This window comes from Peromyscus eremicus, chromosome 6, assembly GCF_949786415.1.
Source record: "Peromyscus eremicus chromosome 6, PerEre_H2_v1, whole genome shotgun sequence".
In the NCBI taxonomy this organism is placed as follows: domain Eukaryota; kingdom Metazoa; phylum Chordata; class Mammalia; order Rodentia; family Cricetidae; genus Peromyscus; species Peromyscus eremicus.
In genome coordinates this window covers 72740145-72763921 of record NC_081421.1, presented here as the reverse complement: position 1 = coordinate 72763921, position 23777 = coordinate 72740145, and the positions used below count along the sequence as shown (strand labels likewise).

The 23777-nt window shown below is 41.0% G+C and overlaps 1 protein-coding gene across 1 annotated transcript in view; it reads right to left on the bottom strand.

The window, feature by feature from the left end:
• Positions 1–23777, bottom strand: part of Tbx15 (T-box transcription factor 15) — a 105901-nt gene that overhangs the window by 11181 nt on the left and 70943 nt on the right. Inside the window, exons 6-7 of the mRNA XM_059264918.1 lie at positions 18217–18281; positions 3215–3312 (exon numbers count right to left, since the gene is read on the bottom strand). Of these exons, the coding sequence (XP_059120901.1) occupies positions 3215–3312; positions 18217–18281 (163 nt within the window). The remainder of the gene's footprint in view (positions 1–3214; positions 3313–18216; positions 18282–23777) is intronic.

The window sequence follows — 23777 nt, the reverse complement described above, 5'->3', positions numbered from 1 at the left end:
CAAGAGCAGTACATGTTCTTAACTGATGAGCATTCTCCCCAGCCCCTCAATATCTAACTAATATGATTTGTCAAGTATATAAACTCTTCCACTAGCCAGCTTCTAACTACTACCAATCAAATGAATGAAAATCCGGTCACCTACAGGACCCCTCCATAATTCTAATGCTTTCATTACTGACCAACATTGAAACATCCACTGGTGTTGAAATCTGCCATGATGTTTGCTAGCCCTTGAGCAGAAGGGAGGCTTCTGAAATGCTAGGTCTCCATGTTTCCACCGAGGGAGATAAAATACTAACTGTGGTGCAATCAGGATCATTCCTTTCAGAACAACAGCTGTCAAATCACTTGGATCAGTACTCATGAAAGTTCAGTTTTATCATACAGATATCTCTACTGCATATATGGGGGAAACAAGGCACAAATTATGTTTAAAATATCCATCAGAGAATGACAGGACCACTTATATTTGGCTATAACAGACCTTAGTTTTCTGTCTATTGTTTCGGTCACCTTCTTCACATGTGATGGTCAATCCTGGCTGTCAGATTGATTAGACTCAAACATACCCATTTGTGCACATTTTCGGGCATCCGTGAGGTTGTTTCTAGGGACAATTAGGCCCTGCTGTTCTTGACCAAGTCAGTTATTTAATCCGTGGATGGATTCCGAATCTGAACGGACTATTCGGATGTGGTAGAACCATGGAAGAATGAGAAGGGAATGCTGGTTTGCTTATGCTAACAGAGCCCTGTCAAAAGTTGTTATCATGTTTCAAATACTTAATCATCAGAGAAACAAGTTACCATTCACTTTCATGTCAGACACTTTTGTACAAAGGAAGTAAGACATAAGGATGTCAAGGACAGTGATCATCAAGTCATGACAACTATTTAGCATACACTGAGAGCTTACTAGGATTTTAAATACCTGGTCTCAGTAAATATTTACAAGAATTTGTTATGTTCTTCAGTAGCATGCAGAAGAAAAACTCAGCCAAAAAGGCTGAGAAACTGAAAGAAGGTTAACACAAGAAGAAGTAATGCTAAGAACTTGATTCAAACTGCCTAACTTGAGTCATGTTTGTTGGGGATTGAAGCTGAGTCCTCAAGCACCCTATACAAATGCTCCAGAACTTAATCAAATCCCCAGTCCCCTTTTTACTTGTGCATGGGTGTGGGGTGCTGATTAATTTTTGCCAACTTGACACAAACTCAAGTCACCTGGGAAGAGGGAACCTCAAGTGAGGAATTGCCTCCATCAGATTGGCTTATGAGCATCTTGTAGGGCATTTTCTTGATTAATGAGTGATGTGGGTAGTGCCAGCCCGAGTTGTATAAGGGTGGTCCTGAGTTATATAAGAAGGAGATCAGTGTATGAGCTTCTGTGTGAGCAAGTAAGTAGAGTTCATGGTCTCTACTTCAATTCCTGCCTCCAGGTTCCTGCCTTGAGTTACCTTCCTCCATGATGGACTATAACCTGTCTGAAATATACCCTTTCCTCCCCACATTCCTTTTAGTTCATGTTTTAGCATAGCAACAAAAGCAAAATGGGACAGATAGGGTCTTGCTAAGTTGTACAAGCTGGCCTTGAACTTGCTCTGTAACCCAGGCAGGCTTTATACGTGTGATCCTCCTGACCCAGCCTTGCAAGCAGCTGTACCAGGAGGCACTCTGACATGAGTCTATGCTACAATTATATCCATCTTTAAAACTCAAAATATTTCAGCAATGTTGGTCACAAACCGACATCAGTGTGCAAAGTATTAGCTTCTCCCATGAGAAGGGCGTGGTATCAGATATTATAGAGTCCTGGAATGGCCTCCCAAGTAACTAGAAATTCAAAAATTAGGCTTCTGTCGATGATGAGAATTTCCTGGAACAGAATGAACTCAATCTGAAAATTGTGCCCAGTGTCACCTTTTGGAAGGGGAAGGCTGGAAAAAGAAATATAAACAATCCTATGCTCTGGGAGACTTCAACTTAAGAACCCAGGTGGATGGGCCTCAGAATATGGCTGAACTTACAGAAGGAGTCGAAATCCTCTGAGCCTTTTGTACACCTCACCGAAATTTTCTAACCTGAGCTACAAGGGGAGGGAGATTGGGAATTTGAGGGAAAAAAATCACAAGTGGGACAAAATCCACATAACCCACCAATGTGACAGGGCTGTTATTTCAAACAGGGGGGAAAAAGGCTAGCTTACATGTAACCAAGTTATGAAGGGCTCTAAGCAGCCCCTTCTCATGTGAGACTTCATTCCATTCAGTTGAGAACTGAAGCTTTTGGCACTAAAAATCTAGAATAAGAAAACTGATGAGGTCTCCATGAGGAGTAAATGAAGATATTATTATGGTCTCCTTAAATGATAAGGCCTATGTGAATGCTTAGCAGTAGTTACAATGATTCAATTGTGATCACTATCATAGATAAATAACCATTGGGCAGCAGATATGGTTTACAGCAGAGTATTTGCTTAGCATGCACAGGACTTTAGGTTATATTCCTAGTACCACTGGGAAGGAAGGAAGGAAGGAAGGAAGGAAGGAGGGAGGGAGAGAGGGATGGAGGGAGGGAGAGAGGGAGGGAGGGAGAGAGGAAGGGAGGGAGGGAGGGAGGGAGGAAGGAAGAAGCCATGCATGGTGGTTTAAATGAGAAATATTTCCTGTAGGCTCATGTATTTGAACAGATCATCACCAGTTTATAACATTCTTTGGAGAGGTTGTGGAACTTTCAAGTGGTACAGCCTTGGTGGAAGACACACATCACTGGAAGCAGGCTTTGAGCCTTTTCCTCTCTGCCTGTCCTTACCTCTGCTTCCTGTGTGTGGTTGAGAGCTGACCTCCCCCACATGCCATGTCTTCTCTGCTATTATGGACTCTGGCTCCCCGAAACCATTAGCCAAAGCAAACTCTTTTCTTCCTTGAGTTATTTTTGATCATGGTATGTTATCAACAGCAAAGGAAAGGTAATATCACACAAATCTATAGTTTTAGGAAAGAATTCTGAATACAAAGGACATGCTGACTCTGGGTCCAGCTCATTTTGCAGGACCAGTGGTGATTTTTGTTATTCATGGAGCTATAAGGTTTTTTTTTGTTTCCAGAGAGTCCATGTAAGTCCTGTGTTGGCTTAGGACCAGCTGTGCCATGATCAGTCCAGCTCCCCCATCCCTAGTCATCTGCACAGCAGAGGCCTCACCCAAAGCTTTACCTTGCTGCTTTTGCATGGTGGTGAAGTCCTCAAAAGTCAGTGTGCGCACAGGAGGTCTCCAGAATGCATAGGTCTCCATGATGGCTTCAAGTCCAGTTCTGGAAGGAGAACAGCCAGAAAATCAACTTGTAAGTAACCACAAACATACCCTGACATTTGAAGATGCAAGGTGAGTTGTCTGACATACGACAGGCATTGAGACGCACACCACTAGGCTAAATCAGTCTGGCAAAGTCCAAGGTCCGGATGCTGCTACATTGCTGAAGGAAGAACAGAGGAAACTAATTCAGATCAATCACAAACAAGTCCCTAACCACAGTGAAATTCAGCTCTGGTTTTCCTTCCAAAGAAGCTCAATGGGCATGATAATAAAGTGTATTTAAGGTCAAGGCTATCATGAGTACAGTTGAGCAAAGAGTAGCACTGACTGCTTCTCATGCCACCACCATTACCTCATCATGGCTGACACATCCTGCCCCAGAGCCAACTCCACATCCAGAGTGTGGAAGGCTCAATGAAGCTGTCAAGCTGATGTGACTTCAAAGGTCTCCCAAGTCAACAGAGAAGAGTGGGGCAACAGAAATAGGAGGAGAGTAAACAAGTACACTCAAGTTTTTACTATAGTGAGAAATACCCACCCAAAGGAAAAAGAAAGTATACAACAGGCAAAAAGAACACTCCATATCACCAAATGTTTATCCTCATTTGCAACCCAATAAATAAATGACCAGGGAGAACCATAAACTGTCAGATTTTAGAAAATACCTAATATTTTTAAATTACATTTATTTACAGCTTCTGGTTTATTCATGCTGGATGATCTGTAAATCGGACTGTACGCACTCTATCTCTTTACCATTCAACTATGTCCCTATATGAAGTACTGAAATAACTACCCGGGGGACTTCCAGCATATTGTTGATGATATGCAATATCCTTAAAACAGAATGTTGTTTTGGAGCTCTGTTAAAAGTTGTGAGTAAAGTTTTTGAGTATTTACTATTTTAAAGCTGTTTCTTTTGTGTCAGGAAGTGGAGGCTCGGGGACTGTGGGGAGAAAGTTGAATGGAATCACAGTGGCATATGTCCCTCTATCATGAAGTCATCCCAAAGGGCATGAGGTGCCTCTCAGCAAGCAGATCTTTCCTACTGAAAAAGGTATGCTCTCTGACCTTCTACTTAACTAATCCACTTGTTCAGCTCTGTTATATGCTAAGAATAAAGTGGGAGGTTTTATTTTAAGTGAAAACAAATACCTTCTCCCTTTAAGTGATGATAATCCCCCTGGCATTCTTGTCAGATGAGCCACTGATACGTTGACGGTCTCTTTGTGTTGGAAAATTTGCTTTCTGAATAGGCTTTACTTGTACATTTCTCTTTCTAAAGGCTTCCCTGGATCTTGGAGGCTTTAAATACACTAATGTTGGCAAACCGAACTCTGTATTTTAAGAAGAGGTCTGCAGGAGAGAGCAGTGCATGGTGTTTATTAGCTGTTAATCTGTGAGAAGCAGGAATAGATGAGATCTCTACTTGGTCTACATTGGTCTTGAATACAGTTCATGGAACTATTTGTGGGTAGAAAGAGCTCAGGCAATTAAGGGAGTTCGGAATAATAAGGGGATAGGCAGATAAAGCCATGTTGAGCCTGGGTGGATAGAAGAAATAGATAGGCCCAGCTTAGATCTGACTGCTTTGTCCTGGAATGTTGGCAGCCCACCAGAACAGCCTAGGATTCCCTTTAATGGCACAGGAGGCTCACCACAGATGGCAAGGGTTTATTATTCCACCTTCCAGTCCATCTTTTCCAGGGACAAGTGTACAGCATAAGGACAAAAGCTAGCACAAGGACAAAGAACAATCCCTTCTCGTTTCATAATAAAGTGCTAGGAAACTGTGAAGTTTTAACAGTACCACAGTATAATGCCAACACTGTATTTTTTTAGTAAGTAGAACTGGGTTGATTTCTTTTTCATAATACTATTTCTAAACACTATGGCATGGAATGATTTATTTTATTTGAGCCATCAGTTTTATACTATCATATAATGACTGTATGTCAACTATCAAATTTAACTTCAAAACAGTGATAGAATCATAGATTTAAAACATGGGGAGATCCATGATGCTCTGTTCCTATCTTTTCTGGCATTTTCTTCAGTGCGTATCCAGCCTTTGTTGATGCATTTCCTTGGGAAGGCATTTTGAGTTTTTTGTTAGATCTGTTATTAAGCTGCTTCTGACGTTTGGCTGAAATTTCTGATGTAAATCTCATCCTCTGGTGAAGTGATGAGAGTCTCATACATCGGCACCAAAGCTGCTGTCTTTCATATTCTCCTCAAGGAGACCTTCCTTAGCCTAAGAACACAGCATGCCATACATAGACGCACCTGTGGCCATTCAGGAGTTCATATAGCAAAGGTTATTCTCATGGCAAATCAGTGACAAAGGCTATAACATTATTACTCACACCTTACTATTAAGCTACATCTTCTATAGATTTTTTATGTAAATTAATTGTAATTAATTTAAAAAAATGTTAATTAAATGTAAATTAGCCTTTAATATGTATTCTCCTACACAGAATGGTAGAAATTGCATGTGTTTATGTTACTTAGTCTGTTTTTAGATTTTGAATGTTTCCATTTTTAGAAAAATTAATCCTGTTTATTTGCTATATGCCTTATATTCTATTTGTCTCAAACTCTATCAAGCTTCACTGACTAGATCTATATATTAGAAATCACTAGTAACGTATCTCAGAATTTGGTATGGGGCCATGGCACAATTTAATAATCCACCTCTTTCTACAGCTAGCTTGTATGTACTTCAAGGAGTCAGAACCAATGTTTTTCTTTGCTCAAGTGCCTAGCATAATGCTTGCTGTACAGTATGTCCCAATTTATATGCATTGAATTAGTAAACAAGTGTCATTAGTTCATAAATTTAACAAGACAATTTTCTCAATCGACACATGTTGAATTAATTAAGTAGAGGAACTATTTCATAAATTTTAACTAGTATCCATTCTATTTTCTTTTTTTAAACAAGTTTTTTTGTTTTTTTCAATTTGTTTAACTTTATTTTATGTGCATTGGTGTGAAGGTGTCAGATCCCCTAGAACTGGAGTTACAGACAGTTGTGAGCTGCCATGTGGGTGCTCCTCTGGAAGAGCAGCCAATGCTCTTAACCACTGAGCCATCTCTCCAGCCCCCATTCTATTTTCTAAGCTTAACAATTTTAAAAACAACTTAGTTTAAAAATAAAATATCTGAGGATAGAAAGAGTCCTCTAGTGCCAGAGATTGGGGCCTTTTACTCTCTATCTAACTGGGCTTGTGCCTGTTTTGACTTAGGTCTTAGGAAGTTTCCATTCCCTTCTGGCTTCTTTAGTCCTAGACTTAGGATGTTTGACCTTCCATAGAGTCTGAGTGCCCTATCAGAGTTCAGGTACTTCCATCCTTTGTCTTCTATAAGAATGTTTGTCAACTATTCATCAAGGTCTTCTGCTACGAGATGACTACTCAAGGTTTATCTTGTGCTAACTATTGTTTGTTTGCTGTTATTTTGCCCTAATTTTGTGAATTTTTATCTTCAGGCTTAACAAAATGGACTAATTATTCCACGAATGTAAAAAGCTGCTTTGGGTAGTGTCTGGTTAACACGTTCCACATGGTGGGCCTCTGTGGGCTGTGGCACAGCAGAGACCTAGTGTCATCTCTGGGGCTTCCAATCAGAAAACAGTCAAATTGGCAATTATTCCCTCTTGCTGACTTTTCCTTGTTAGTCCAGTGACAACAGAGGCCACATCTAAACCCTCTTTGTTTAGTCTTTTGGCTGTAACTTCCTCTCTGGTTTCCAAGCCAATTCTCTTTTGACTTGGTCAAGCCAAAAAATATGCTGAAAGCGAAGAAGAGGAAGGAGGCAGAGCTAGCCAAAGAGCTCCTTCACAAATTGATGATGCCTCAAGATCAACTGATCTGGAATTGCAACCAGATTGGAAAGAAATACCCTCCCAATTGCATTTGAAAAAGAAAGAGAGACTTCTTTTGAAGTTCAGCAAATGCCAGACAATAATTATTATTATTATTAAAATATCTGTGGTCCTATTTATGTATCTCTATGCAGAGTTTTCACATTATCCTTGTCTTGAGATAGAAAACTGCTTCTTCATCATCTTCTGTTTATTTTCTCTTTATCTCTAAATTATTTTTACTTAAGTTTAACTTCTCCCTATACCATGTGCTGAGACTATTGTGAACAAGAAGAGCATATGCTGTAGGTTGATACGGCCACTGGTCTTCTCTCAACAGAAGGAAGTTCATGACTAAAATTATCCTAAGGCAGCAGGGATTTTGAAAACACAAGGAGTATTTGGACTCTAAAAAAATCTTAGGTGATATAAAAGCAAAACAGACACATAGTTATTGCCCTTAAGGAGTATCCTGTTTAATAAAGACAGAGACAGAGAGAGAGAGAGAGAGAGAGAGAGAGAGAGAGAGAGAGAGAGAGAGAGAGAGAGAGAACAATATGAAAAGGACTATTTTACAAACTGTTCGATACACTGAAGATATGCAACTGTGCTATGAAGCATTGAACAAGAGATGTTCACTATACGTGGGAAACTAAAGATTCCACAAAAGGTCATCTATTTAACCTAAGTATTAAGTGACACTCTCAGGCAACCTTCCATTCAGAACAAGAGGTAGCTTTTGCAGCAGAGTGAACAGTATGTGCAAAGACTCAGCAGTGTTGAAGCAAAGGTATGTTCTGGGCACTTAACAAACACCCACAGGGTTACTGAAGCTCTGTATGTACATTGGGGGTGTACACAGTGGACACCCAGCCCAGATCTAATTACCTTATTTCTAAGTTCTTAATCTATCCTTGCTCTCTTGAAGAAAGGTCAAACCTTCTACACTTCCCTCTCTTTCAAACTTCTGTGGAATCAGCTCCAACCTCCAGTTGTTTAAGACATTTTCTGTTTAGATGCTTTAAAGAACCTTAAATCAGAAGCCTACAGTTTGCTTAAGGACAAATGCATCGTGTAAAATTTGGCTTCTCGGGGTACAGCAATTATATCTACCCAATGAAGAAGCTGTTGTCAATAAGCCTCCTTCACTGGTTTTGGAAGAATGAGTAATCAATGAAAATGTGTTTGGAATTGAATTAAAATTGCTCATCACCTGGTGGTCCCCAGGCATTCCTTTCCCACTATCCTTCTTAGAGTTTGGATAAGTTGTAATTGCAGTTCCTGGGCATTTTCAATGTCTCAAGCATAATAAAAATTTGTAACAATACTAAACAGGCTAACTAAAACATTAAGTTACTTTGCATTTGACTGGAATAGTCTAGCTTTGGTATTATGAATGTCACACAAGGGACAGATGAACATTCTAGTTAAGAGCATAGACTCTAAATATAGATTGCCTGGCTTCTAATTAAGGCACCTTTGACCAAAGTATGTAACTTCTTCATGCTTAAGTCTCTGTAGTTTTAAGATAGAGAAATCTGTACTATCTTATAATAACTGTGACTTAATAAACACAGCTTAATTGAAAACAAAACTTCTCAAGGCAAATGAGAAAATAAAATGAAAGGCTTATGATCATTACTCCAATTCAAGCAAAAGAAAGCCAGTCATTCTGCTCAAGTGGCAGCCTATTCTAGCAGATACAGTCCTACTTCCCTGGAATTCACAGCTCTGGCAGTCCTCTGGCTCTAGATAAAATGTAGAAGGAGCACCATGTTACCTAATTCCATTTCTCATTTTCTCATCACAAAACGAAAAGCGTGTCCCTCAAGCCCCTGTAGGCCTCATTATCTTGCAGATATTTCAGACTCCAATATACTAGCCATTAAAAAGACGTCACTGTGTTCAATGACATCATCCTTGAGCAGGAGCCACAGATAATAAAACAATTGCCAACATTCCCTGGCAAATCCATATGGCCAAGAGGACAATGGTGGAAACAGTTCATGACAAGAGAGGAGGAAGAAATAATAAGGCAGAGAAAAGTATTAAGTCCTGGCTAAAAGGCTACACCATGGGACGTGACAAACAGCTAAGGCTTGGGTGAATAGGAGGAGTACAACTGCCAATAGGAGGAGGAGGAGGATGTCAGAATCTAGGACAGGGCCAGCTACCTTGAACGACAAATGCAACAGTCCCTGAGAAGTCCAACACTGATTGCTTCCATAGACCTGCTGAATGGCAGAAGTCACCCACGCCAGGGATAACAAGAAAGTATGCAAAAATCTACAGGGGCCTTTAAGACTGCCAGGAAAGAGCAGGATGAGGTTGGCTGGGAAACTGCAGCCAAAGGCCCTTGAGGGGACAAATGAAAACACAGCAATTGAGCATGAGGGGGACACTTGGGACATACTGACAGTTGAGAAAAGGCAAGTGGTCAGCTCATTGGCTCTAAGCTTGCTACTTGAGACTCATGAACAACGGGGAGCCAGAAGTGGTTAGAGGCATGGTTTCTGCTGCCTGGCCAGCTGCGCCTGCAGAGGACAGGGAAATCATTCTCTGGACTCTGCGACAGGCTGGATCTGCAAATTCTGAAGCCAGTAGCTCAAAATTCAGATTGCCATCAGTGTAAAGGGAAGCACTGGGAGGGTACCTCGACTCTGAGGCAAAAATGGACAACGTGGACCTCAGTTAATGTATGAAGTAATTATTACCATTATTTGAGACTTACAATTTGATTAGCAAGAAATAACTGTAAGATTGAATTAATTGAAGTCGCTGGTGTTTTGTCTTTTAAACCTGAAAACAGTCATTTCATCTGTTTAGCTTAATAGATAGATAAAGGTGCAGGTAAGACACGTTAGTTGTCTCTGACAGAGCACTCTATTACCAGATGACAGCTAGAGTACATCTACTGGTACCTTCCTCCCAATTCTCCAGGGAAAGTCATTTTAGATCAGCAAAAATGAACCAGGCTGGGGGTAATGTATAGCTGACTTCTCTTTGTCTCTCCATTCAGTTAACTGGGAAATTCCTCACTTTACACTCCTCTTTCTACTGAGCATTATGAACCTGTAACAGGAGAGGGGTCCTGTCGGAAACCAGAAAGTCATTCTTCACTCCATAGGCATGGCCTTGGGACAGCAGCTGCTGAGAGTGGGTTTGAGGAAAATCTTTACTCTTGGAAAGGGGCCATAAGATCTGCCTCAGAGCTCAGGCAGGCCTGTGTTTCCTAGATCCCTGGAGAAGGACACCCACAAAATTTCAGTGTCTGTAAGTCTTAGACAAGGAGGAGTTCCCAGAGGCAGAGTTAAGGCAGAATGAAGTTTCTCTATCACCATTCAAGAATAATTCCTTCAGTGAAGTAGTGACGTCACTGAACATCCTTTTCAACACTCAGATCTCTCCACTCTCATGCTGCAATGTCTAGCATCCCCTGAAATATGTATATAGGAACAAAATTACAAAAGACTTCCACCGACCACACTCACAGCAAACATAGCTAGCTCAGAACATTCAGAGAGCAGGCACAGACCCAGAATTCCTCTTGTACCTCATGTCTTCCTACAGGTCCTATGAGTAACAATCTGCTAAAGAAACTACTTCCGTGTGTAAATCAGCCTCCATGACACATGACCCCTCTCCAACTCCTCCTGAGTGTAGAATTAAGGTGCCCTGACTCAAGCTTCCAATGATGGACTCCACGGAGAAGAACATAACCTCCTCAAGTACCACACAACTCCAAGGGCTGCAGAAGGGTCAGTCTACCTGGGACCTGGCATGGGATCAGCAGCAGTAGCTTCTGGAATGCCATGTAAGCTAGACATAAATGGAGGAAATCATGAGGCGTGCGTTGCCGTAAATACAATGGGCTTGGCAGTAAAGATCAAATCCAAGGTCAAAGACAGGAATGAAGGGTACTAAGGGGAGAAACCAGTCTGTCACCACACAGTGCTTTCAAGAAAACTTCAATAGAAGAACCCCTCATTCTCCAGGCAGATCCTAACTGTAATCCTCTCTTTTTTATGGATGTATTTGTTTCTGAGAAAGTCTCTGGGAATTCCATAGAATTCCCCAAGCACACTTGGGCTTTTTGTAAAGTCTTGGCAGCCACCTCTGAGAGATGAGGGTTTCTCATCAGATGGGCTTCAGAGACCCACAGAGTTCTCTTTCCCTTCATTTCCTTGGCTCCTCCTAACAGGCAGCATCTGAAGAGCTGTCTTTCCCTCTGGCTGAGCAATGAGGGCTCTTGAGAGCAGATGTGTCTCCCAAGTCTACTTCTGGATAGCGAGACTCTGCAGAGGTACCTCTTCTCTTCAGCTTCACGACCCTTTTCTTGCCTTTGGTTCATGCTTCCCGGTACTGTAGTCACTCCCCAAGGCATAATTTCACTTCTCAGTTTACTCCTAGGTGGCCTTGTTCAACCAAACTTTATTACACCTTTACTCTGCCTCTGGGAACTCCTCCTTGTCTAAGACTTACAGACACTGAAATTTTGTGGGTGTCCTTCTCTAGGGGCCTAGGAAACACAGGCCTGCCTGAGTTCTGAGGCAGATCGTATGGCCCCTGGATGTGTGTGGCTATGCAACAACTTGGTCAAATCAGAGTCTAACAGAAGTAAACGAGCTCAGATATGCATCTGAATTGTCCTTAGTTTTTCTAACTAGTCACATACTCTTTATTCTTCCTTCTCCTTCTGTATCCAAATGTAGCCCATGGCTTCTGGTCTCCTTGATTTGCCACTGGTTGGAATGAGGCCTTCTTAAGTTCCCTTTTTAATTTATCTCCCACTCATCAATTCTGTTCTGTAACTAATGAACAATTTCTATTTTATTCTGTACACCTGGCACTGAGAGGGAAGGGATACCTAAGAGAATAAACTTGAAAGTACAATTCTGGATTCTTGACTCAATCAAGAGAACAATATAGGAATCTAACACAGTGGAGACCAAAGTACCAATCTTATGGCTGGTAAAATTGGCTGGAGATCACAGGACAGGTGTAGAGCTGAGTGAAGAGATCAGGACTCCCCTGGAAGGTGCTGACTCCCAACTTTACAGGCACCCTCTGCTAGGTTTACCACCCAACAGGAAACCTGAGATGTGCACTCAGGGTGCAAGCAGGTCCTGGGGGTGGGGTCCTCTTTCCAGACCCAGCCATTACATCAGCCACTGGTTCTGATAAGAAGTCAAAGAAAAATACAGTTCTAGAAGCCAGGAGCACTTTTTTCTAGAGATCTCTTTTTTAAAAAAGACAAAGAATGGAAGCCAGAGTGTTTAGCCATTGCGCTTTACTCTTCTGAATATTTTAGAAGGAGCCTGTCATCTGGGCCACACTCTGATGGGACTCAGTGTGAGAGCCTCACAGGCTGAGAGACACTGCCAGAGGCATCAGTGGAGAGTGCAGTGGGTGGTTGCATCCTCCCATCGTTCCTCTCCTCCCTACTCCAGCCTCTGGACTTTGCTGGGATGGATTGAGATCGACAAGCCTGAACGTGTTTTGGTTTGAGGTTTGGCAAACTCTGTAACTCCAAAGTATTTCACAAATGTTTTGTGTTCTGCGAAACCAAAAAACATTGGCCAAGCACTTTCCCCTCTAATTTTTAAGCCCATGTGTTTTTAAAGGAAATGTAATCCGTATGTTTTAGTAACATTTCTATGCAACTCATCAAGCCATGCTCCTCCGCATGAGTCATTTGATGTCTAAAATGCATGGGGAAAAACAGAGGTTGAGAAGAACTGTGTGAGCATGAGAAAGGCCACAGATGAGATGCTGGACAGAAGATGGTATGCTGGTCCTGATGCTAGCTCAGAGCCACCAGGCAGGTCCCAGATTTGCAAATGACTCTCCGTATACTCACCCATCCATTTTTCCCATCTACATAATGACATTAAAAGTCCTTGCCTACATCGGATCCTGCAGCCAGCTAGTGAGAATTAAATCACTAGGCAGCTAATGATATAATTAGGTAATTTTGGATTTTCGAAAGAGGAAAAAACATTCAAAACTTTTATAATTGCCTTAGCAAGTCTATTGTAATGTAGTTTCCCAGAGTGCTGGAGAAAGAAGCCATACATTCTTCCCTCATTGTAAGACATCAGGAGGGCATCCCGGATTCACCTGCTAGAAAGGTTCATCTTGGTTTTGTGTCTCCAGATAGGAGATACTTGTTTATAGAGGGTATAAATTAGATGGTGAAGCTATGAGCAGTAGTCTACAAACACAGGCTAAGAGTGCACGGGTGGCTTTATTTGAAACTGAAACAGTTCTGGGTGGTTGGATAATGTTTTTTGAGGAAGGATTCCGTTCTCAGTATTGGAAGTGAGTCAAGTCAAGGATGGGATGCTAGCATGATAGCCAGCTCTGTAGTCAGGCAGGCACAGTTGTTCATCAGCAGTTTGCTCTGGAATGGTGGAAAAGCTGCTTAACTCCTGCATGCCTCAAACCTTTTTAAGATGCAGGTTTGAAAATTAGAGAAAAATGAAGGATGAGCCCCCCCAAAAAAAATTTTAAGTGTTCATTTGCAGTTAACTGAGACAGTTACTAATTGTCCTTAAAGCAACCTGTGCTCTGGGGGTGGGGGTGTAAATTTTTTTAATCAAAACATAGCATATAGCTGTTTATGTGCTGCAGTATGATAACTCAACATGTATGCCCAATAAGTAATAGTCAAATCAAAACAATATTTCCTTCTCCTTAAACACTTCATTTCATTGGATTGGGAAGTTTTGAACTCTTCTAAAGCTTTACAAAATATATGGTAAACTGTGAGCTTCAGTTATCCTAAAATGCTATGGCATATTAGGACTTTTTCCTTTGTGTATTTCTGTATTTCCAGTCCTGCTTTCTCCTGTCCCTCCTGACTCTCTCCCTCTAACTTCCAATCACAACTGTTCTCCTCCTCAGTTCTACAAAACCAACCATTTTAAGTTCTGGATATGCAATGAGCCACTTGGCTTTTCATGATGGTTTATTTCACTTAATGTCCTTCAGTCCCATTGATTCACAAATGACAGGACTCTATTTTTTTTTAATGTAGCTTGCAGGCTTTGTATGACACTAAAAAAAAAAAAAAGAAAGAAAGAAATTTTCACACTATAAGGAATAAATTAAGCATTGAAATGGGCTAGTGCCTGACTTCAGAGCTGTGCACTGTGCACTATTTTGTGCTAGGCCATCTGTCCTTGATTTACCCATAGTTCCACTTTCAAGGAGTCTTACAGAGAAGAGGAACCCACCAAGCAGGCCAAAAAAATAAGCATCCTCATTGAACAGCACAACATTCACTGGCCTCCAGGAGGACCTCCTTCTGGGACTCCAGCTAAGAAGTCCTCAAAACTTCCTAGCCAGTGGTAAATCCTTCACTAGGCATCCTAGTCTGCTGTGGGATGTTCTGTATGGCAAATGTGTTGCTGATTAGTCAATAAAACACTGATTGGCCATTGGCTAGGCAGGAAGTGTAGGCGGGACAAGGAAGAGAATAAAGCTGGGAAGTGGAAGGCTGAGTCAGAGAGACACTGCCAGCCGCCACGATGACAAACAGCATGTGAAGATGCCGGTAAGCCACGAGCCATGTGGCAAGGTATAGATTAATGGAAATGGATTAATTTAAGCTGTAAGAACAGTTAGCAAGAAGCCTGCCACGGCCATACAGTTTGTAACCAATATAAGTCTCTGTGTTTACTTGGTTGGGTCTGAGCGGTTGTGGGACTGGCAGGTGAGAGAGATTTGTCCTGACTGTGGGCCAGGCAGGAAAACTCTAGCTACACTAGTCTAGTGGAAATGGGCTTCAGTTCCTGGAGCATTGATTCAATGTTGATCAACACACACTATTTTGTCATACCTAGGCACCTCCCATTCCATGCTGCTGAGACACAGTTACAGAGGGCCTCACTCTGGAGCCACAGGGCCTCCTCGATAGTCAAACATAGCAAACGCATACTTGTCTTTACATCTGCTTTCTGCAAACCCCCCCCCACACACACACACCTAATCATAGCATTTTATCATCGACACTAACCCCAGCCACCCTATAGAAACAGTTTTGACTCCCACTGGACCTCCTGATTGAATGTTTTTATCAAAAATTGACATATTTTTCTTGCTTTCAATGAAACATAGGCATGAACAGTCTAAGAGGGCAATTTCCAAGGGTGTTTACCTTCTACTGTAGCTTCCAAGAGTAGGGTGCCTACCAACAGGAAGCACTAGCTGAGTAATTAAAATCAACTTTAGGAAAGTAATTTGACCAAATGCTCCAGGTTACAGGGTCTCCAGTGGAAGACAAAGGGAGAAAGAGGAGAGCATGCACTATGCATCTGTAAGAAAAATAAACAAATACTAAATACTACTCGAGACAACTCCCCAAAAACAAAGGAACAGATGAATAAATAGGATGGACGTGTTTGGCCCTGGAGACATGTATCTGGGTATAGAAAAGAAATTCTTACCCTGGGAGATAAGATTTCTCCAAAAATATAAAGAAAACTGCAGGCTTATTAAGAAAAATGTGCAGCTGCTCATGTATCCAGCCACACTTACATATTAGGAGCCCACAGAACCCTGAAAGGTCATCCATGGACTCCAAGCTACAGGTTTTGAATGCCCTTACCATACATGGCCTCCCTACCATGAGTGACCGGTCACTTTTTAACAACTTATCACTAACCAGGTCTTCAAGGGGCTCAGAGTAAAGAATCTTAGAAATGAAGAAAAGGAAGGCGCTGTTGTGACCTGGAATATGAGTTAATGGTGGGGAACATCTGAGACAGAATGAATGTATGTTTGTTCTTTATTGGTTAGGCTTTGAAGATGAAGTCCTTTGTGGAATAGGAAATCATTTGACCAGGAGTCACTCGCTCACTGAGTTCTACAGTGCTTTACCATTAATGTGTTACCTAGAACATGTTACTTAATGTTGCCATCTAAAAACTGAAAGGTTGACTGAATTTTATATTACTCAACTGATATGACCTTATGGATTTTGAGACAAACAAATTTTATAGGAACCTAGATGTGTGTTGAACATAAAATAAGAGTCTAGTAAAGAAGTGCTTTTACAAAGCATTTTATGAAAGAAATGATCACCATAGGTGGTTTGTAACATATGTCTATGGTATAGTGATGCATTGCTTGGTGAAAGCACATCTTTAGGAATGTCATTATGTTGTTTAGTCATTGTGTACACATTATACAATGTCCTCACACAAATCTCGACATACACCCACTATACACCTTTACTGTTAAGTTAGATCCCATCACACATGGGGTCTGTTCATGCTGAAACATTGGTCTGTAGTACTTGATTAGATAATGCATCACATATTTTATGGAGTAGTTCTAAATATAAATTGTTGGTTTACCCAAAAACTGCTGTAGAGAGAATACCAAAGATAATTCCTGACAATCTGTTGTCCAGATGTAAAGCAGTCCTTGCCGATTATGAAAGAAGTCTGATGCCTGATGAAAGTCAATTGCATTGCAATGCCTGTGCTACACCAGACAGATGCACCACACTCGCTCAGGCTGTACTGTCTGTAGCTGATGAATTTGCCTACTTGGAGACTGTGGATATGTCTAGTTTCCCTAGCCATCTCAGGTGTCTCCTAACTTGCCATAGATAACAGATTTTCATTTTATGTAGGAAGTCATTTGGAGAAAAGAAAACCTTATCAGTCAGAAAAGCAGTACAGTCTCTAAGGCATTTGACAACAGGACAAAAGGATCCTGTGAACATCTGCAACTCCTGGAACTGATGGAGCAGGTCATAAAGAAAGGTGGGGTTCCCCTTCATCACTGAAACTTCCCTTTGCTGTAACAGATGGAGACTATTGCAGAAAACCACAACTGACCAAAAGACAGAGTTGGGAAGCAAAGCCCCTGCTTATATATATATCCCAACTTATATATATATATATAACTCCCATATCCAAGGCTTGGTGATCAGCTTGGAAAAGGGGACTGAAAGATTTTAAGAGTCAGAAGAACAGGAAATTTGCTTTGAGATTGTGTCTCCTAGAGATATCAGAGAAGTTACACACATGAAGTCTCATCAACATAGGTACCTAAACATGACCTGAACAAGGATAACACAAATAGGCTTGCTAATGTAGAAGAAAAAAAAGCTCATAGCCCTAAATCAAGAACTATAGGCCAGTAAGGAATGCTGAGCGAGGGAGATATAGTCCTCTTGCAGAGAAGAGCACACCAATTGGTTATCCAATACCAAACAGTCAGCATAGAAACATCCATATACATAACTTTATACAGACTGAACAGGTTGTACTTGTATACTTACGAATATAACACACAATGCACATGCACATTCACGTGTGTGCACACATGAGCACAACCAAGAAAAGAGACAAAGAATTTTAAAGAGAGCAAGGGGAGAGTGCATGGAAGGATTTGGAGGATGGAAAGGAATGGGAGGAAATGATGTAATTATGTTATAATCTTAGAAAATAGAAAAGCTATTTTTACAAAAGGAAAAAAGAAAGGTGGTATTCTAGAAACACTCCCCTTTAATGAAGTCAAAAGTGTACGTGTCTTAGGGGACTATTTCCTAGTAATAAAATGATTACATTTGTTTTTACAAATTTCAACCCATAAAGGTAGTAATTTTCTGAAAACTTTTATTTTTCAAAAGTGTAAAGTGCCTGAGACACTATTGCAACCAATACAGCCATCTTCAGATACCAGAAAAATACACCAATCCACTAGTAACAATAAGTGACCGTGTGGCTTGCTTTACATGGACGGAATCACACAGCGTAATGTAGGGGGTAAAACAGCATGAAGGATTTGTTATGGTGATTTAAGTTGTGTAAGAAAGAATTTGGAAGATGTGCCTTTTGTGGGAGAGGAGTTGGGGATTCTTGGATAAGCCACCAATTTCTCTTTCCCTGAGTTAATGTGGTTCCAGATATGCAAGCATTCTCTGGGAATCCGGAGCCAAGGGCCACCAACGAGATATGGAAAAAATAATTTCAAAAAGAAAAGAAGCCAGTGAGTCTCTTGTCCTGCTGTTCTTACCTGTTTCTTCCAGAATCTCTGAATCCTTTAGCAAATGGATTTCGGTCAATTTTTAATCTGGTGATCTGGAAATAAACAAATAAATATCAATTGTTTTCATATTAGCCAATTTCCTTTTGTGTTACTCCTAGAAAATTAACAAAATGCACTCTATTAATAACATCTGTTGTTTTTATTTCGTTTCCTTTTAGTTAGAGATTTAAATTTCAGCTTGTCATAGGGCTTGGGCCTGGCACCCAGATGTGTGACTCACTTTTTTCTGACGACCAAGGTTTGCCCTGTGTGTGACTCTGATCTCACTTCTCCTCCCTGTCCTTGCCCCAAACTAATGATAAACTTTGTGTGTAGATGGACCCAGAAAAAGGAAAATTGAATGATGGTGAGGTCCATGGCTGGTGACACACGGGAGGTACTTCGGGAACGCTTGTTGAATGAACACTGTAAGGGAACGAGTGATGGATAGATGGTTACATTCATCGATTCAGTCCAGTAAACTACCAGCAGACAATCAACTTCAGCCTGAGGGAACCAAATAATGGGCTGCATTTCCCATGTAACATAATACGTGCCTTTCCTGCCACCAGAAACTGCTCATTTAATGACCTGAAATGTTTGTAGAAATGACACAAAAAGCAGCTCAAAGTAGGGCGGTTCCTCAAATATGAATGGAGCCACATGAAATACATCTTATTCAGTCTCCAAGACTCGTTAGCCAATGAGAAAGAGCGAAGAAGAGGCTGTGCAGCCTGGGCAAAGCCAGCACATACACTTGTGCCACCCTCTTGGCCAGGTCCTCAGAGGCCATCCACTTTTTACCTCCTCTGAGTGCATCAGACCCCTCCACTGAATCCTGTCTTAGTCCCAGCAAACCCTGACACAGTTGGATATATCACCCTAATGCTTCTAGACTAGAAAAAGCCTGAACAACATATTCCATATGAGTCCTAGTGTTTTTACTTCCAGTCGTGGTCACGGGAGGCATTTTGATACCTTTGTGTCTGAACCAAATGTAAATGACTTGCTCTACCCAAGACACAGACACTCGGGCTTCCAGAGGCCAGCAAGCTTTATGGCCCATTTTAAAAATTAAATTATACACATTCTTCAAGGTCTGACTCTCCTACTATCTCCAAAGTAAAAACACAGAGTCTTTCAACTTGTTGATTTCTCAGAATTTTCAGGCTATTTTGAAATTTCAGGCTAATTTAAAAATGCTTTATGAAATTACTTTTCCAGTATCTCATTGAGGGTCCTTGGCTCCTGATTCCCAGAGAGTGCTCGGTCCTGTACTCTGATCTTATACTCTGCAATCACATTGATTCATAGGAAGAGAAATGGGTAATTTAGTCAAGAATCCCCAAGTCCCCTTTGCACAAAAGGCACATCTTCCAAATTCTTTACTACACAACTTGAAGGCTGGGGAACTCAAAAGAATGAAAGAGACTCTGAAAAGCCAATCTAGAAATATGAAAATCTCGTTTAAGGGCAGACTTAGATTGCTGCTAACTGCAAAACACATTCTCACTAAGACAATGGAAGCTGGCTCCTCTGCTGCAGCTCTTTTCCTAGTCCTTCTTTCTTCTCACCTCGTCAGAATGGAATTTCCCCAAGCCACAGACTTTAACATGTCTTTAAAATGCAATGTGAGATTCTCAAAAACTTACTCTGACTTGAAAGCACCATGCTGGTTTCAAGGTTACTTGGCTCCCTAAACATGCCATGCCTCTAGAATGGTGCACTAATAATGTAGCAAAGGCAATTTTACATCTATTTTATAGACCAGAGCAGGAGCCTAAAGGTTTGGCTTTCTGAAGTCCAGTGTCTACCATGTGAATACTGTATTGAATTTAAAGAGTGCCACTGCCTTTCTGTGTTTGACTTAAAATCGGTTCTTTCTTCCCCCATAACCCACCGCAATAAACCACACGCCATATTTTCTTTTCAAGTTGGGGTTATAATATTTTATTTTCTCTTTCAAGTTGGCTTATCCTGTCCAACTCATTTATGATAGTGGTTTCTGATATACAATTGCACTGCCATGTTCGGGGTACCTCCACAGACCCCTGTAAATATAATGACATTCAAGTTCATGGCCTGGGAGAAATAGTTGAAAATCTGGTTCCCCCAGCCGAGTGTAGCCCAGACCAAGGGATCTGTATGGAAATTTAATAGAAAGGGTCCAAAGATGTTGGGAAAAATAGAACTCCTGTACTTGTTCCAACAATTTTAATGAGAGGTCTAGAGATTTATGAAGAGTATAGTGGTGATGGTCATTATTCATCAAATATCTTTTGTGTGCTAAAGGTGACAGGTGACACCGGTGACACTTTGGTGAATAGTCAGCATGTGGCTGTGTTGCTTCTTTGCTCTTAAGAAGCTTATAATATAGAACAAAAGGCAGACATGCACAATAGTAACCCCAGAAAGCAGATCATAATTAGATCCACAACCAAAGCAAATTAGCCTGAACTTCTGAGGGATCAGCAAGTTCCAAGACTCCAAGTCTTTACCTTAGAGGTAGAAGAAGAGCCTGACCTCAAAGAATGTGCACAATTTCATTTTTATTCATAAATTGGCCATGAGGTTTGCTGTCCTCTGGAGGACAAGAATGAGTAGAAGGTGAGTGTTCATCAAGTAGAAGTTGAGAATTCTCTTTCTCCTTCCGCAGTGGAGACAAAGAGTAAGTATACAGTTGGATCGCCTGTGCCTGTTTTCCCATTCAGATTGAAACTTAGAGGGTGTGCTGGGGAAACTCAGAGAGCCTGGCAAGGTGACACAGTATGTATATATGTATGTATGTGGAGGTGGCTAACAATGATACAAACATGCTACAGACTACAGAGCTAAACAGAGGTGTTGGATGAGTCCTGGTGGAAAGCCGGATGAAGAAAGGGACCCAAGAGGCAAGAAAACAATGTTTCACTTCAGCATTTTTCTCACAGACTATCAGCTCCAGGGACCCAGAAACAGACCCAGCAGCTGCTCCACAGCACTACAGTGAGCCCAGAGACTATATAGGAACCCACAAGCAGCCATAAGAACACGTAAACCTCTCACTTTCACCTCTATGTATGCACCATACAACCAGAGGCCAGAAGTCCACTGGGGGAAGAGGAAACTAACCTATGCACTCAAATAAAATCAAGTGTGCTAAGAGATATAAACTTCAAATAGAAATGCAGAAATGCAAAAGTATGTATTCCCCTACCCTACTCCATTACAGGTGAGGGTCTTTTAGGGAAAAAGACTACACAAAATTATATGTATATATAAAAATTATGTATGTATATATATAGATACATATATAAATATATATATATATCATGCAAAGAGGAATGAGAGAACATTTCAGTGATTTCCAACTCCATGTCATATTATGTTTTACCAGTGAGAGACAAATATGTCTTCTCACCTCTCTGCCACAGGCCAGCTATATTCTTGACTAAACTACTCTAAATGGTCTTAGAACTGACCTCCTTCCTTGTACTTCCTATCCAGTCTAAACAGCAGCCTGAGTGATATGCATTTGCACATTCCTACAGTGTGCTGGTTTTTTCCCAATGACTACCCCTGTACAGAATTCAATCCATCCTCCTTGACCAGCCTTGCAGGGCCAGTAAGCTCTGGCTCCAGCCCATGCTCCAACGCTAGCACATTCCTCTACCCTTGTCTACAGGCTCCAGCCAAACTGAACTGCAATCAATGCCATAATGTTCCAAGCCCTTCCCCAGAGAGGCCTTTCACAGTGCTCCACTCCTTCACTCTACCTTACACAGAGCTGACTTCATACTAAACCTCAGACTAACACTCTAGGCTCAGGAGACAACTCCCCTGATTGTCTCTGCTGGTCTCTTCAACTGTGCTGTCTTTAATCCGTGTTTCCTCTTAATCCAACTGTTTGGATTAACCATACATTTATTACTTATTTCCATATTTACTGTCTCTTTCCCTGTGTGACAAATAAGGCCCATACCTATTTTAAGTACTACCTTATTAAGTACAGCCTAGAATGACATGCCTTTAGCACCCAATGGGTTTTTGTCAATGAAGGGTGAATGAATGGGTGGTAATGTAGGGTGGTTCATCAAACCCAAAGCAAGGACAAGACTGAGCAACTCTTCACCAAGCCCCCCTTCAACTCCCTGTTTTTTCACTTCTGCATCACAGACAAAGATCATTAGTGTCTTTCAAGCTAGGATCAGCTCTATTAGTAACTGCCTGTGAAGTTGAAGCTGTTAACAGCAATCGTGGTCAAACCTGGCCCTGTGATAAGAAGGCATGGAAAAGGTAAAGGCCATCAAAGCAGTAGCCTTCACTGATGGTATTTTCCTAATCTTAATATTCTTCTGTCTGAGGCATTGAAGACTGGAAGAAAACAAGTGCTTGTGAAATAAATTAAGTATACCTCACAATGCATGGTATGGATGAAAATAGTACAGGTTCTAGACATGAATCCTGAAGATGAGTATTTTAAGTAGAACCCAGGCCAAAAGAGCTTCCCTTATTACTGCTCTTGTTTGTTCTTATTTTTTAACCATACAGATTGGAAGACTTTCCATAAAAAATGAAAAAAATGTTTGAGCTGGTGTGTCCAAAATAAAAAAGAAAAATCTGCATTGGTCTAATTGCAAATTAGAGGAAAACTGGCTGGGCAGTGTAGGATACAAGAAGTGGCTCAGAATCCTGCTTGATTTGGTTCCTCAAACCTGGCAATGGTTTCAGGCATTCTTTCTGCTTCCTATAGCCAGTTCTCACCGAGAATAAGCCTGTTACCTGGGGAGAGCAAGGCTATGTCTTTTTGAAATCTAATTTCCTGCTTTGAAAAAAAAAGATCAAAATTCAGCAGTCTTTTCCCTCAGAGAAGACAAAGATGCAGTGGAATTTCCTGCTAATTACACAAGGATATGCTGGCATCAAAATCTTCCAAGAAAACGGATAGAGTATTGCATCACCTTTATTCCCAGTCTACCAACTTACTCTCCACGAAGAGATTCTGGGCATGGTGTACCACTCTCTTTCGCAGACCTGCCAAGTTGGCATTCTGTGAGCAAATATTAGCAATAATAACTTCAGTGTGTTAGGAACACTGAGAGTCTATAGGTTGGGAAGACAAATGTGAGGAAGAAATGGAAAGGGAGAAGAAAAGCATAAAATATTCCATGAAAATAAAAATGTTTAATTCGTACTTCACAGCCAAAGAAGCAGGGCTATGAGTGTATAATGAAACCAACATCTTAAGTCATGATGGTTAATTCTCTCAGGGATGTGGACACTTGTAAAACACATGTCCAATGCCATGCCACCAAACAGATGCAAATATCTTAAATCTATGGAAGCATCCTTCATCTTAACTCATGGCTTCTAGACTTCAGAATTTCATAAGCTGGTCTAATCCCTCCACCCAACATTTGAGGAATCAACATTTATATCCCAATTTTTATTCTATTGACTGGAAAAAATGAACACCTATCTACTCTACAAGTATGATTATTTCATAAAATAAGTAACATTTTGCCTCAAAAAGCAGACAGGCCAAAATAGAACAACGTAAGTGAGTGTTT